We start from the raw sequence: 12,274 nt of genomic DNA on the forward strand, positions 1-12,274 counted from the left end.
CAATCAAATCACTATTACAAATATGTCACATGTATGTAAGAGGATAAGAATAATAAGCCAAGAAATACCAGAGATGCAATCATACGCATAAGAAAAAAGACCTTGATATATATAAACACCAAAAATACACAGAGACTCATAATTCACTTCTCCTTCCATAAATTCCAAACCCTAGCTTTTAGTGTTTGGCTCTTTCTTGTTCGATTTCATTCTGTTTGGCTTCAAACCCTGCTTTCATACCTTGACCATCACAAAATAATCCACTGCAAAGGAAATAATAAAAACTCAAGCCAAACAGGGTACAACGCGTGCCATGCTATTTCCATGAAAAAATCCTCCGATGGTCCTCCAATGGTCCCACGTAAGTACCCCCCCCCAAAACCCAAAAGAGAAAACACATACCCTAAAAATTCACACTGCTCATTGCCTTCCCATGCACAGATCATACCCCTCCATTTTCAACCTTAATGTACCAAAAACTCTGACCACACTTTATCATTATGGACTTTCACCATTGGGTTCCCTCCACGTGGCGGGAGATCAACGTACAGCAGCTTGTACATGATTGCATCTGAGTCACACGATGTTGGTCATGTTTGTTTGTGACTTGTAAAACTGAAAACATGCATCTGGTTTTGGATTTTTTTCAAGGTTTTAGGTTTCTGATGGACAATGGCAATGGTCTGTGGGCTGTAATATTTCCAAATTTAAACACCAACTGGCAACAGGTTTTTTAATATTTTTTAGAATACACAATCTTTTTTTTTTCGTTCTTTCGGATTCATCTTGGTACAAATAGTCTGAAATAACCAAACCAAATTTAGTCACGAAGTGATGGCAGCAGTTTTGCAGAAGCAGAATACCCATTTATTAACTTTTTTTTGTTTTTTTATTTTATATTACTAAGGATTGGTTTGGTATTGATGTGCTTTGAAAAAAAGCTGCTTCTGCTGTGCTGTGAGAATAAGAGGCTGTGAAATAAAGCTGTAGAGTGTTTGGTAAACTTTTTTTGTAAAAATGCTTTTGAAAAAAAAAAAACAGTATTATAGTGTTTGGTAAACTTTTATGTAAAACAGATGTGAAAAAAAACCGGTTTTTCAAAGCTAGGTTTTGCAGCTTCTTGTTTTTGGTTTTTTTCACCCAAAACTATGAAAAGAAGTTGAAGCTGAATGTTTACCAAACACAAAAAAGCTTCCAGCTTTTTTTTATACCAGTTTTTTTCATAATCACCTCAGACCTAAGGGTATGGAAATGGAAATGCCTTTCTAGCTAAAAACGTCTTAATAGGAAAATGTAAATGTCAAGGGTTTTTTGCTCTAATAGGATGAGCTAAATGAGTTCTCCCATTTTAACAATTCCGGCCACGTGTTTTACTTGCACCCCCTAGTTTTCTAATTGGTTGTGTACTATAGACGTTCCTTCACCCTCCCCCACCCCCTTCCCCTCTCACCTCTCCCGATCCTTGCAAAGCACGAAGTCTTGTTGGCTTGGGGTCGCCCTTAGTTTTTCTAATCGGAGCATGAACAATGACATATCATGATAAAAAGTAGTGGTAACTCGCGGATTTACCTCTCCGCACACGTGGGATGTAGAAGATTTTTTTGCTCCCACGGGGATGAAGGGCTTCCCCATTTCAAGAGATAACCTGAAACCATAAACCTCTAATACTGCCCCTTTATAGTAACTCCCGGCCAGGTGTTTTAGCGTGAACAATGACAAAGAGTGGTATAAGTGGCGGTAACTCTTCATTTAGACTTTAGCACTAGAGACGCTTTAACAATATTTGTTTCTGCATCCAAGACTATGTGTTTGATTCCCTCCTCTCCCAGTAGCAGTGTGATATGAAACAATGAAAATTATGAGTAGGGTAATGCAGCCGTCCAAACAAGGAGGAAAAGTAAATGCAAGGTTGCATAATGTGTTGGCTAGGAAGATACATGGTCCCTCCCAAAGCTAATAAGCTAAGCTGACAAAGAAAGAACACAATGTAATGTAACAGATAGAGTACTCAATTTGTCCCTTCTATAAGACTATATCTAGGAGCAGTACCCACTAGGAGAGCAGTGTCCTTAAGCCTCAAGGGTCTCTTTATTAATTACCCTATAGAGTCTGTGCGAATGTGAAAGGTAACCATCCATGTCTAACAAGTTCAACTCACCATTAATGATTTAGATGGTGGATGTTTGTGACAGTTGAACAACAGCAAAATCCTCCAGAAAATAAACCCTTTTTTTTTTACAAATTTTTTAATTATTATTATTATTAAGGGGATAGGAGGTCCTAAACTATTACAATAATTTAGAAGAGTAGGAGTTTCGAACTCATGACGTATAAGTAGAAACTCAACATCTTATTACCTAGGATATTAAACCACATGCGATGTTTACAAATCACAACAGGTTTGGTATGTTAAAACTAGCAATTCGCCTGATCACCAGAAAATCTAAAAGAAAGTCATGTCATGATTCATTCGCACAATGTCGTTTGGCCAACTTCATCTAGCCCCTAAGGCGACAACGGAATGCTAGTTGCCTTTCCCTTAACTTATTTGGTAACCCAAACGTACGTGACATAACCCCATTATAATTAAAAGAGACAAGTGGCATATCCTACATTTGTGGATCTCTATTAGAAAGTTTTTAAACTCATTAAATATTTGAGAAAACAAGTCTCATACCCGGGGTGTTTGAAATTCTGGAGCTCGATTGTTAGGACACGTGTCTATGTTGCCACACATCATATAGAATCACTTGAGATCCCACCCAAAAGAGGAATGACCTATATGACCGACTGTATAGAAGAATCTCTTCAAGGATGGAACTCTATCGAACAAGACGTGACGAGTCTCAAACATGTCATGTCTCATCCACCGAATGAGTTTATCATCTCCACCAAACGAGTTTAGCGTATTTTCTTCTAACTTTACTGTACTCCTTCACATTTAGTAATGTTGTAAAATAATTGGAATCGATTAACTTTTCAAGGTCATTACTCAAGGACTAATCCAAAAAATAATCACCTAGTTTGAAAATCATTTAGCTATTTTGTAATTAAGATATTTCATATTTTATTTATTCAATTCTACTTAAAATGATATAACAATTTTCGACCTGGTTAATTTTGACAAGCATGATCTTTGGATATATAATTCCAGTAATCAACTACATTATTATAGAATAACCGAAACGAAAGAAAGCATAAAAGAATGTAGCTAGTATTTCCTCACATATAGATAAGTGTTTATTTCTTTTTTTACCTAAGAAAATAAAATTATAACCGTTAAATTTTTATTTAAGAATATAAAATCAAAATCTAACCGTTAAAATGTCCAAATTATCTATACACACTAATCAAATGGAAAACGATCAAATATAAAGGTTATAATACCTTCATGTTCTTTTAAATTCAAGAATGCTATCAAACAAGACTGAAGCATCTGGCATCTGTAAGACAATAATTGGCAAACCCAATGCAGAAATCAATGAGCCAGATTCCCGAACGAACTTAATACATCCCAAGCCCAACGACAAATCAAACATCATCACAACCAAGAAAAGGGAATAAAGCACATACGTGTGATTACCATTTAAAGCAAAACCCAGATTATCTTCAGAAAAAGCTACTCACTGCAATCCGCATCTGAATATCTTATTATCTTAATAATTAATATTAAGCAGATAATCTAATAATGCAAGATGCAGGTGAATCAGTTCCACCAGTCACTGCTCCATCTAACAACCATAAACACATGTACCTCCATGCATTTGTAATAAGCACTTACAAAGTTTACTTTCAAACTAACTACTTAAGTAACAAAACATCACCGCAGAGTCAAACTAAAAGAGTTATAATCCGATCATCAACTCTTCATATATTTTCAATCCCCGCTACTTAAAATTCGTATTCGTTTATATATTTTCTTGGCTACCGTAGATTCTTCAGCAGAAAATAATCACTTACTAAATTCACCATTAGATTACTTAGGTAATAAAACACACCAGAGTCGGTCGTAGTCTCATGCAGTCATAATCACAGGCCAAACATAAAACAAACATAAACTACTGATAATGTCACAACTGAAATACCGAAACTAGCCCTGCTACTACTAATTGAATCGGGCGTTTTCGAATAAAAAGTCTGAAACACCCCCGCACGTGTGGAAGCCTCCATGATTTTCAAAGACACTCGGTCTTGTAGTAGTTCCACATGCAATCAAGCTCCGTGGGGCCAACTGCCCTGGCTTCCTCGGACACCGGAGGCCAGTTCCCAGTGAAATCGACGGAGGATCCGCCGCCAGCAACAGAGCTGCCAACGTGGACAGGAGGATGAGCCGGCATTGGGGAGAAGAAGAAGGGCAGCTGGAGATTCTCCTGCAGAGACCGGAGGCTCGGGAAGGCCGAGACGCCTCCAAAGTTCGGCGGCTGGGGCGGAGGAGGGTGAGCCAGGTCGAAGCATGAGGCTGGGAGGTTGAAGCCATTATTGCTGGGGTTGGTGGAGAAACAGGACACGTGCTCCCTGGGGATTGGACTGTCGTAAGAGCAGCCGTCGCCGGCGGCGGAGATGGGTTGGTAAGGGGAGGAGTCGAGGAGGGGCGGGAGAGAAACGGAGGAGGGGGAGCTGGGTTCTGGGTAGAGAGAGACGCTGCTGGTGGAGCCGTTGCCCATCCGAGTCTTTTTGGATCCGGGTCCGTTGGCGGCTGATCCGCTACTCTTCTGGAAAACCCGGGAAATGACCCACTCGTCCTGCACGTGTATTGAATCAATGCCATAAGCAAAATTGGAGAAAAAACCAGTCAGCTTTTTGAGAAAAATTAGTCCTGTGGGTAGGTGGTGACGTTCCTATATGCATAATTTAAACCCCAACGTAATTAATGCCTAACAAAAAATACGAAATGGCAGCAAACGAGGAGACCTCATAGAAATTATAGCAGAAAAACGACCGTCACACAGTAAATTGATGGGTTATGTGTGTTAAAAAAAGTTAATAACTTAAAAATTAAAAATTTTCACCACTTACATAAAAACACATGATGTACTATCCGTGTTCCCGTCATAACAAAAAATTTCTCCAGAATAACAATGTGACCTATTTTGATAACTGAGCTACAAGATCTTGCTCCGGAATTTTATTTATGCCCAAAACATTCAAGTTTCAGGTGTTTGATGCCATGATACAAGATAGCATGGAGGAGGATATACGGAGGACCAACTGAGACATCCTCTACCATTGAAAGCCATTAATTAACATTAGTAAAATCTGCATAGATGGTTAAATTTACCTAACCCTAGCTAGCGACCCCCACTGTACCAACTAATTTACCTAACCCTAGCTGTAAATGATGTAGTACTACTAAAAATCAAAACTTTACATGTTAAGATGTAGCTTAGACATGCATGAGCGTCAAAGTTTCCAATATAACTTTAGGGAGAGAGGACCTTGGAGCTCCGGGAGAGATAGTGGTAGGCAAATTTGCCTTCAAGACGGTACTCATGCATGACCCAGTTGGATTTTTCACCCTTGGGAGCTCTACCGCGGTAAAAAACCAAAGTCTTCTTCATCCCAACGAGCGCGCAAGTCTTGGAGCTGTAAATCTCCCTGTCCTTTCCGGTGGCTTTCCAGTACCCGGCTTCAGTTGCCCTGTTGGTTCGGAGCCCCGTCGGGTATTTCCGGTCACGCAGGCTGAAAAAGTACCACTCTTTCTCCCCCATCTTTGCCTTGTCTGCAAATTTATTCAAAACCAACGCTTAAATACTAATTATAATCAACACCCAACATTATTAATTCATTTCAAGTTATGTACAAGAAAAATTGTTATAATCCAACCCGAACACTTAGAAACTAACTACAACTAAAACCCAAATTTAGAAATCAATTATTTCAGGTTATGTACATGAAATAATGTGATTAATTAGCATGAGGTGGAGTTAAGTAGTTGATTAATTACCAGGGAGCTCCCAAGGCTCACACTTGTTGAGGTCGACTTCAGCAATGGCACGGCCGGTGAAGCTGCTGTCGAGGACCTTCTTGAGGAGGTAGTAGGTGATGAGCTCCTCATCGGTGGGGTGGAAACGGAAGCCGGGTGGCAGGTGGGTGTTGTGATCAAAGTGGGTGGAGAAGCTCATGATGTCCATGGGTGTCGAGAGAGAGAAATCAAACAAACAACGAGAAAGTCGTTGGGAAGAAAACCCAGAAGGGACTTTTGGAGTGTCTAGGTTTTAAAGAAGGTGTGATTGTTTCATGAAAGTTGTTGGAGGTCAGGAAAGAGTGGAGTGGAGTGAGGGGTTTTGAGAGTGAGGGGTTGAGTGTTTGTTTTGTAGCTGCAAGATTTGGTTTTAGGGAGAGAGAGAAGGAGAGAGGAAGAGTGTGAGAAGGGTTTGATGGATCTGAGTGGCAGAGAGAGAGGGGAAAAGGTGAAGGAGATATAATAACTAATAAGGTATGATATGGCTGGAAAAATCTGTGTTTTTCTCTGCCCTCTCTGCCGTATCCATTACCTCTCTTTCTCTCTCCTCTTTCTTTCTCCCCCTGTAAAGAGAGAGAAAGTGTGTGTGATGTATGTGTCTGAGGAAATGGGCTGTGCAGAGCTGGGGTAGTCTGTTTAGAGTATGCGTGCGTGCGTGAGAAAGTGTGCAGGTATTCCTCTGTCAGTGAAGAAAATGAAAGGGAGGGAACAGAAAGTAGTTTTATGAGAGAGCCCTTTTGAGTTTATGTGAGAAGGAAAATAAATAAGAGGAGGGGAAAATAAATTTTTATTTTTTGTAAAAATCAATTTTCCATTTTTTAAATATTAGAAAAAAAAGAGAGGTAAAGATTTTCACCATGTATCGATAAAGCTGTTGCAAATCTCTCATGTCAGCACAGTACATATAATAATAATAAATCCAAAACAAGCACAGAGAGCCTTGGTGCTTTAATACACACCATCTATGTAGGTTTTTTTTTTTTTTTTTTTTTTTTTCAAATATTTTATTTTATTTTACATTTTCCCTGCTAATTAAGAATTTGTAAATAAGAGGATTCTCTCTCCTCTTATGCTTATCTTCTTCTCTCTCATCCTCTTACATATTATTTTTTATCTTATTATCTTTATAAAAAATTCAATATAAGATGTTGACGTGGTTAAACTGTAACTGTTCAAATAGGAGGGGAGGGAATGGGAGAGAGATTAGGAGGGGAGAGAATCCTCCTCCCTACATGAATGCTCCGCCTCATGTTTTTTACACGATTCATTTGCTAACATTATAAAATATCGTGTCAAAAATATAAAAATGTAGAAAATTCATGAATCTCACTTTTGAGAGAGTATGCTTCGCATTCCTCAAGCGTTTAAAGCACCCCGTATAAACTTTATCAAAATGTAAGGTATTCCCTTCAACATTGGAAGTTAAGAGTTAAACCAAAATATTAAGTCAATATTATAAACTACCACAGTTAATCATCCGCCACAAAATTAACTTCTCTAAGAACATGTCCACCGGTACTTTAAATGCCAAGGCAGTTGGATTAAAATGCCCTTATCCCATAAAATGTTGGTCCATGGCCTAAAATTTGGCAGGCAACTTGTGGGCTTGAGGAAGCCCATCGAACTGCCTGTCGAAGAATTGTTGGGCCTTGAGCTCGATGCCAATGACGATGTGAGTGCGGTGATAGAGTGGGCCCCCCCCACATGCGCAACCTAGAGCCAAGCAACTCGTTTATTCGCGTGCCTTAGTTGTTGGATTTTCCAATAATAAAAAAATTGAAAAAATATTTTGTTGTGCCACATTGCCATGTAGCACAATTTAGCGCATCTGATTTCATAAATTGAGAAAAATTACTCTTTAGAATAAATATTAATGACAATTCAAGTGTCTTGTCCTTGCCCTTACCCTCCCAAAAACATAAGAAAACTATTGGAATCAAGCATATGAGCTTACAATATGTGTTTTATGTCTTAAAAGTAAGATGGGAAACAATTTAATGTATAAGAAGAAGAAGAAAAAAGCTATGGCATTATGCATGCATGCATGGTTTCTAGTATTCTGCATTCACTTTTTTCATATAAAGATTAGGCAAAAGAACTGGAGCTTTGGAAGTGAGATTGAGAGAGTGATTGGATTTTCGTACTACTGCTCGCTTTTTAACACTGTTGGAGTCTGGGGATTCACATTACTGGTTGCGCATCACAATTTCATGCTAATTAAGCACACCAACCGTTTGGCCCGTATGTAATACAAACATATTACAGTCAAGAAGTAGCTAAAACCAAAGTCGATCCCCTCAAATTTATATATAACAGACTCAGATAAAATAGATGGTTTACAAAAAGATACTGTATTTTATGGTCATCGATGATAAGTTGAATTAGAAAATTAGAGGTTTTTTTTTTGTCGGAAGAAAAATTTAGTACCAACACAACATACATATATGCATTGAGGCTCAATTAATTACACAAAACACAAACCAAAAGTCGAGCTTTGGTTCTTGTTCTTTTATTGAATTGGAGCTTTGATGATTGATTAAAGATCCATAAGTATTGGTCTATGAATCTATAACAATATAGAGTAATGATTATTTTGGGTAGCTTTGTTAAACTTGCGTTTCTAAAAAAAAAACCTTTCATTTTTAGTATGGCCATTAAAACTAAATGAAAGTTCTAACGATGTTACGTAAAATAACCATCGCCCATATTGTGACAAGTTCAAATAACAATGCTTATAATTTTTAGTTCATAGACAAATTTCCAGCCAATGCTCTTAGGGAACAATATTCTAATTTTCTCTAAAAAAAAATTTTAATAGTTAATATAATAGTTCATTTGATGATTGCTACATTTCACTGATGAATTATACAACATCAATTTCTAGTACAAAACAAAAGATTTTGCATGTTGAGAATTAAGCTGCCTCCTTGCTTTAGAGATATCCTGCAGAAGGTAATCCTGCAGATGAAGTCAAAAAGAAGCAGGAAAGTGTGAAGAAATGAAGACCTTACTAAAATTAGAAGGAGCTTTTTAATTTTTCAACAGCTAGTTTCTTCCCCTGTTTTTAGAAAGATTACAGCTGGTGTTTTATCCATTATTTGTACTGAGCACTCTCATCTTCCTCCAAGTGGATGGATGATATCCTCTGATAACCATTTATGATCGGAGAAGAGTACTAGGCCTCTAGATGTAGGTTCTGGTTTGTAGACCGGCTGTGAAACAAAAAGGATATAGTCTTTGTAATTTGTTTTTTGGATATCAAGAAAATATACAAAGTGACTCTTGCTCTTCTGTTTTCTCTCGAGCCAAAACAAACACAAAATTTCGTCAAACCTTTATTCAAGTTTCAATCTTTATCAACCAAAAACAATATGCCTGGTACCATTTCAAACATGGTATCAGAGCTCTTGGTCTGATTCCGAAGAAGGGCGTGATACTGTGGGTGAGATCTAGCTCCGAAGGAAACCCAGAAAATCTTAAAGGTGGTTCCTTTGTTGGTTGATTCACTGATACTCACTAAGAAATGGTGGGATCGAGTTCTTCCGGTGGAGATTTACGAACTCCACAGTTTGATGGTGCAAACTACGATTTTTGGGCTGTCAAAATGGAAACAATCCTCATAGCACATGATCTATGGGATGTGATAGAACTCGGAATACAGCCGCAGCAGACTCCCGAGGAGGAAGAAGGTTCTGTAGATGAAGGAAGTGAGGCTGAGCACACTCCAGTAGAAGCACCCACTATCTCCAAAGAAGACAGAATAAAAAACGCCAAGGCGTTAAGCCTCATTCAGGGAGCCATAACTGATGTGCTCTTCCCTCGCATCAGAAATGAGAAGACTGCTAAAGGAGCTTGGGAAATACTGAGAAGAGAGTTCAAAGGAGACAAAAAGGTAAGAGCTGTTAAACTTCAAGCCATTAGAGCTGAGTTTGAATATCTGAGAATGCATGATGGTGAACCCTTAGATGACTACTTGGCTAGGTTTTTTGAGATAGTGAATAATCTGAAATCACTAGGTGAGGATGTGCCTGAGAAAAGGATTGTGCAGAAGCTATTAATGAGCTTAAATAGAAGATACAAATCCATAGTGTCTATAATAGAGGAGACAAGAGATCTGGATGTTATAAGGGTTGAGGAAGTCTTGGCCTCGGTTAAAGTCTATGATAAAAGGGAAGACCTGCATGATGAAAGGGACAAGGTTACTGGTACTGAGAGGGCATTTAGTAGTCTAAAGATTGGAGGTAGTGTTCATGGTAGTACTAGTGGAAGTTATAAAGGTGCACAGAGTAAACAGAACCATAAATGGCAACAAAACAAGAAAGGAAGAAATTGGTCACAAAGCAGCAACTGGAATGGCAATGGTAACTCTAGTTGGAACAATCAAAATGGTGGAAGTTGGGGAAATAGAAGCACTTTTCAAAGCAAACAAGGAAGCAGTAGTCAAGGTGTCATGAAACCACAATGTCAAACTTGTGATAAATATCATTTTGGCATTTGTAGGTATAAGGGAAAACCAAAATGTGGCAAGTGTGGCAGATTTGGACACACTGCAAAGGATTGTAACAATGACAAACAGGTTGCTAACTATGCAAAAGAGGAAGGTGTGACCAATGGCACAATGTTCTATGCCTGTCACGCAGCATCAACATCTCAGGACAGATCCGTGTGGTTTGTTGATAGTGCCTGCAGCAACCACATGACTTCTCAAGAGTCTTTGCTACTAAATCTTGACAGATCAATTACCTGCAAAGTTAAAATGGGGACTGGCGATCTGGTTCAAGCTACAGGCAAGGGAACACTTGTAGTAGATACAAAGCATGGGAAGAGATACATTAATGAAGTTCTGTTAGTTCCAGGATTAGATGAAAATCTCTTGAGTGTTGGTCAAATGATGGAACACGGTTACTATGTCCTGTTTGGTGGTAATATGGCTATAATATTTGATGACAGCAATCTTGAAAATGTGGTAGCCAAGGTAACTATGGCTGGAAATAGGTGCTTTCCATTGTCCTTGGAATCTATAAATCCAGTAGCTAAAAGAGCTTCAATTGAAGAAGGGTCATGGATCTGGCATAAAAGGCTGGGTCACTTGTGTTTTGACAACCTAAAAAAATTGCAAAGAGAGGGAATGGTACTTGGTTTACCCGAGCTATCAGAAGTGAATGAAATCTGTGAGAGTTGTATTGCTGGAAAAATGCACAAAGAACCATTTGATAAGGAGAAAGCATGGAGAGCAAGCCATCCACTAGAATTGGTACATACTGATGTCTGTGGACCAATGCAAAATGAATCCATTGGTGGGAACAGGTACTTCATCACATTCATCGATGACTATTCAAGAATGTGCTGGGTGTACTTTCTTAGAAACAAATCTGATGTGTTCAATGTATTTAAAAAATTTAAAGCCTTTGTGGAGCTACAAAGTGGTTTCAAGATTAAGAAGCTGCGAAGTGACAGGGGAGGTGAATATACATCTCATGAATTCTTAGATTTCTGTTCTAACACTGGAATGGAGAGGCAATTAACAGTTGCATATTCCCCTCAGCAAAATGGAGTTGCTGAAAGAAGGAATAGAACCATTGGTGAAATGGCAAGGTCAATGATGGCCGAGAAGAATATCCCTGTAGTTTTTTGGGCTGAAGCAGTTGGAACTGCAGTATACTTGCAGAATAGATGTCCCACAACCTCAGTGAAGGGCAAGACTCCATTTGAAGCCTTCACAGGTAGAAAACCAGGCATAAAACATTTGAGAATGTTCGGATGCATATGCTATACTCACATACCTTCATAGCTAAGAAAAAAGTTTGATGAAAGGGCAAGAAAATGTATCTTTATGGGGTATGGAAGCTGCGAAAAAGGGTATAGAGTTTATGACCTGCAGTCCAAGAAAATAATCCTCTCCAGGAGTGTTGTATTCAATGAGGATCAGTGTTGGAGTTGGGAATACAGGCAAGTTGAAACACCTGTGATGTCCCTAGTCTTTGAGAATCAAACACATGGTGGTGATGTGCAGGAAAGTCCAAATGAGACTCAGGTTGAGACTGCTCAAAGCTCTCAACCAAGTTCGAGCCCAACCAATGCATCAACTAGCCGAAGTGAATCACTAAGTCAAAACTCAACTCCTAGTTCAACACCTGTAAAACTAAGGAGTCTAGAAGAGATATATGCTAGATGTCACATGAGTTTTGTTGAACCAGAAGATTATCAAGAAGCAGCACAGGATCAAGCATGGCAAGAAACTATGAATGCAGAAATCGATATGATTGAAAAGAATGACACTTGGCAGCTAGTTGATAGACCCACGGATAAGCC

General features: G+C 38.7%; 1 protein-coding gene across 1 annotated transcript; it reads right to left on the reverse strand.

The window, feature by feature from the left end:
- Positions 1-3,956: 3,956 nt before the first annotated feature.
- On the reverse strand, positions 3,957-6,559 carry LOC103419033 (protein CUP-SHAPED COTYLEDON 2). The gene is made up of 3 exons (XM_008357156.4): positions 5,945-6,559; positions 5,436-5,719; positions 3,957-4,742 (listed from the first exon to the last, which is right to left on the reverse strand). The coding sequence occupies exons 1-3, from the start codon at positions 6,129-6,131 to the stop codon at positions 4,176-4,178; spliced, it is 1,038 nt and encodes a 345-aa protein (XP_008355378.2). The 5' UTR covers positions 6,132-6,559; the 3' UTR covers positions 3,957-4,175.
- Between the last annotated feature and the right edge of the window lie 5,715 nt (positions 6,560-12,274).

This window comes from Malus domestica, chromosome 11 (assembly GCF_042453785.1).
Source record: "Malus domestica chromosome 11, GDT2T_hap1".
Taxonomy (NCBI): domain Eukaryota; kingdom Viridiplantae; phylum Streptophyta; class Magnoliopsida; order Rosales; family Rosaceae; genus Malus; species Malus domestica.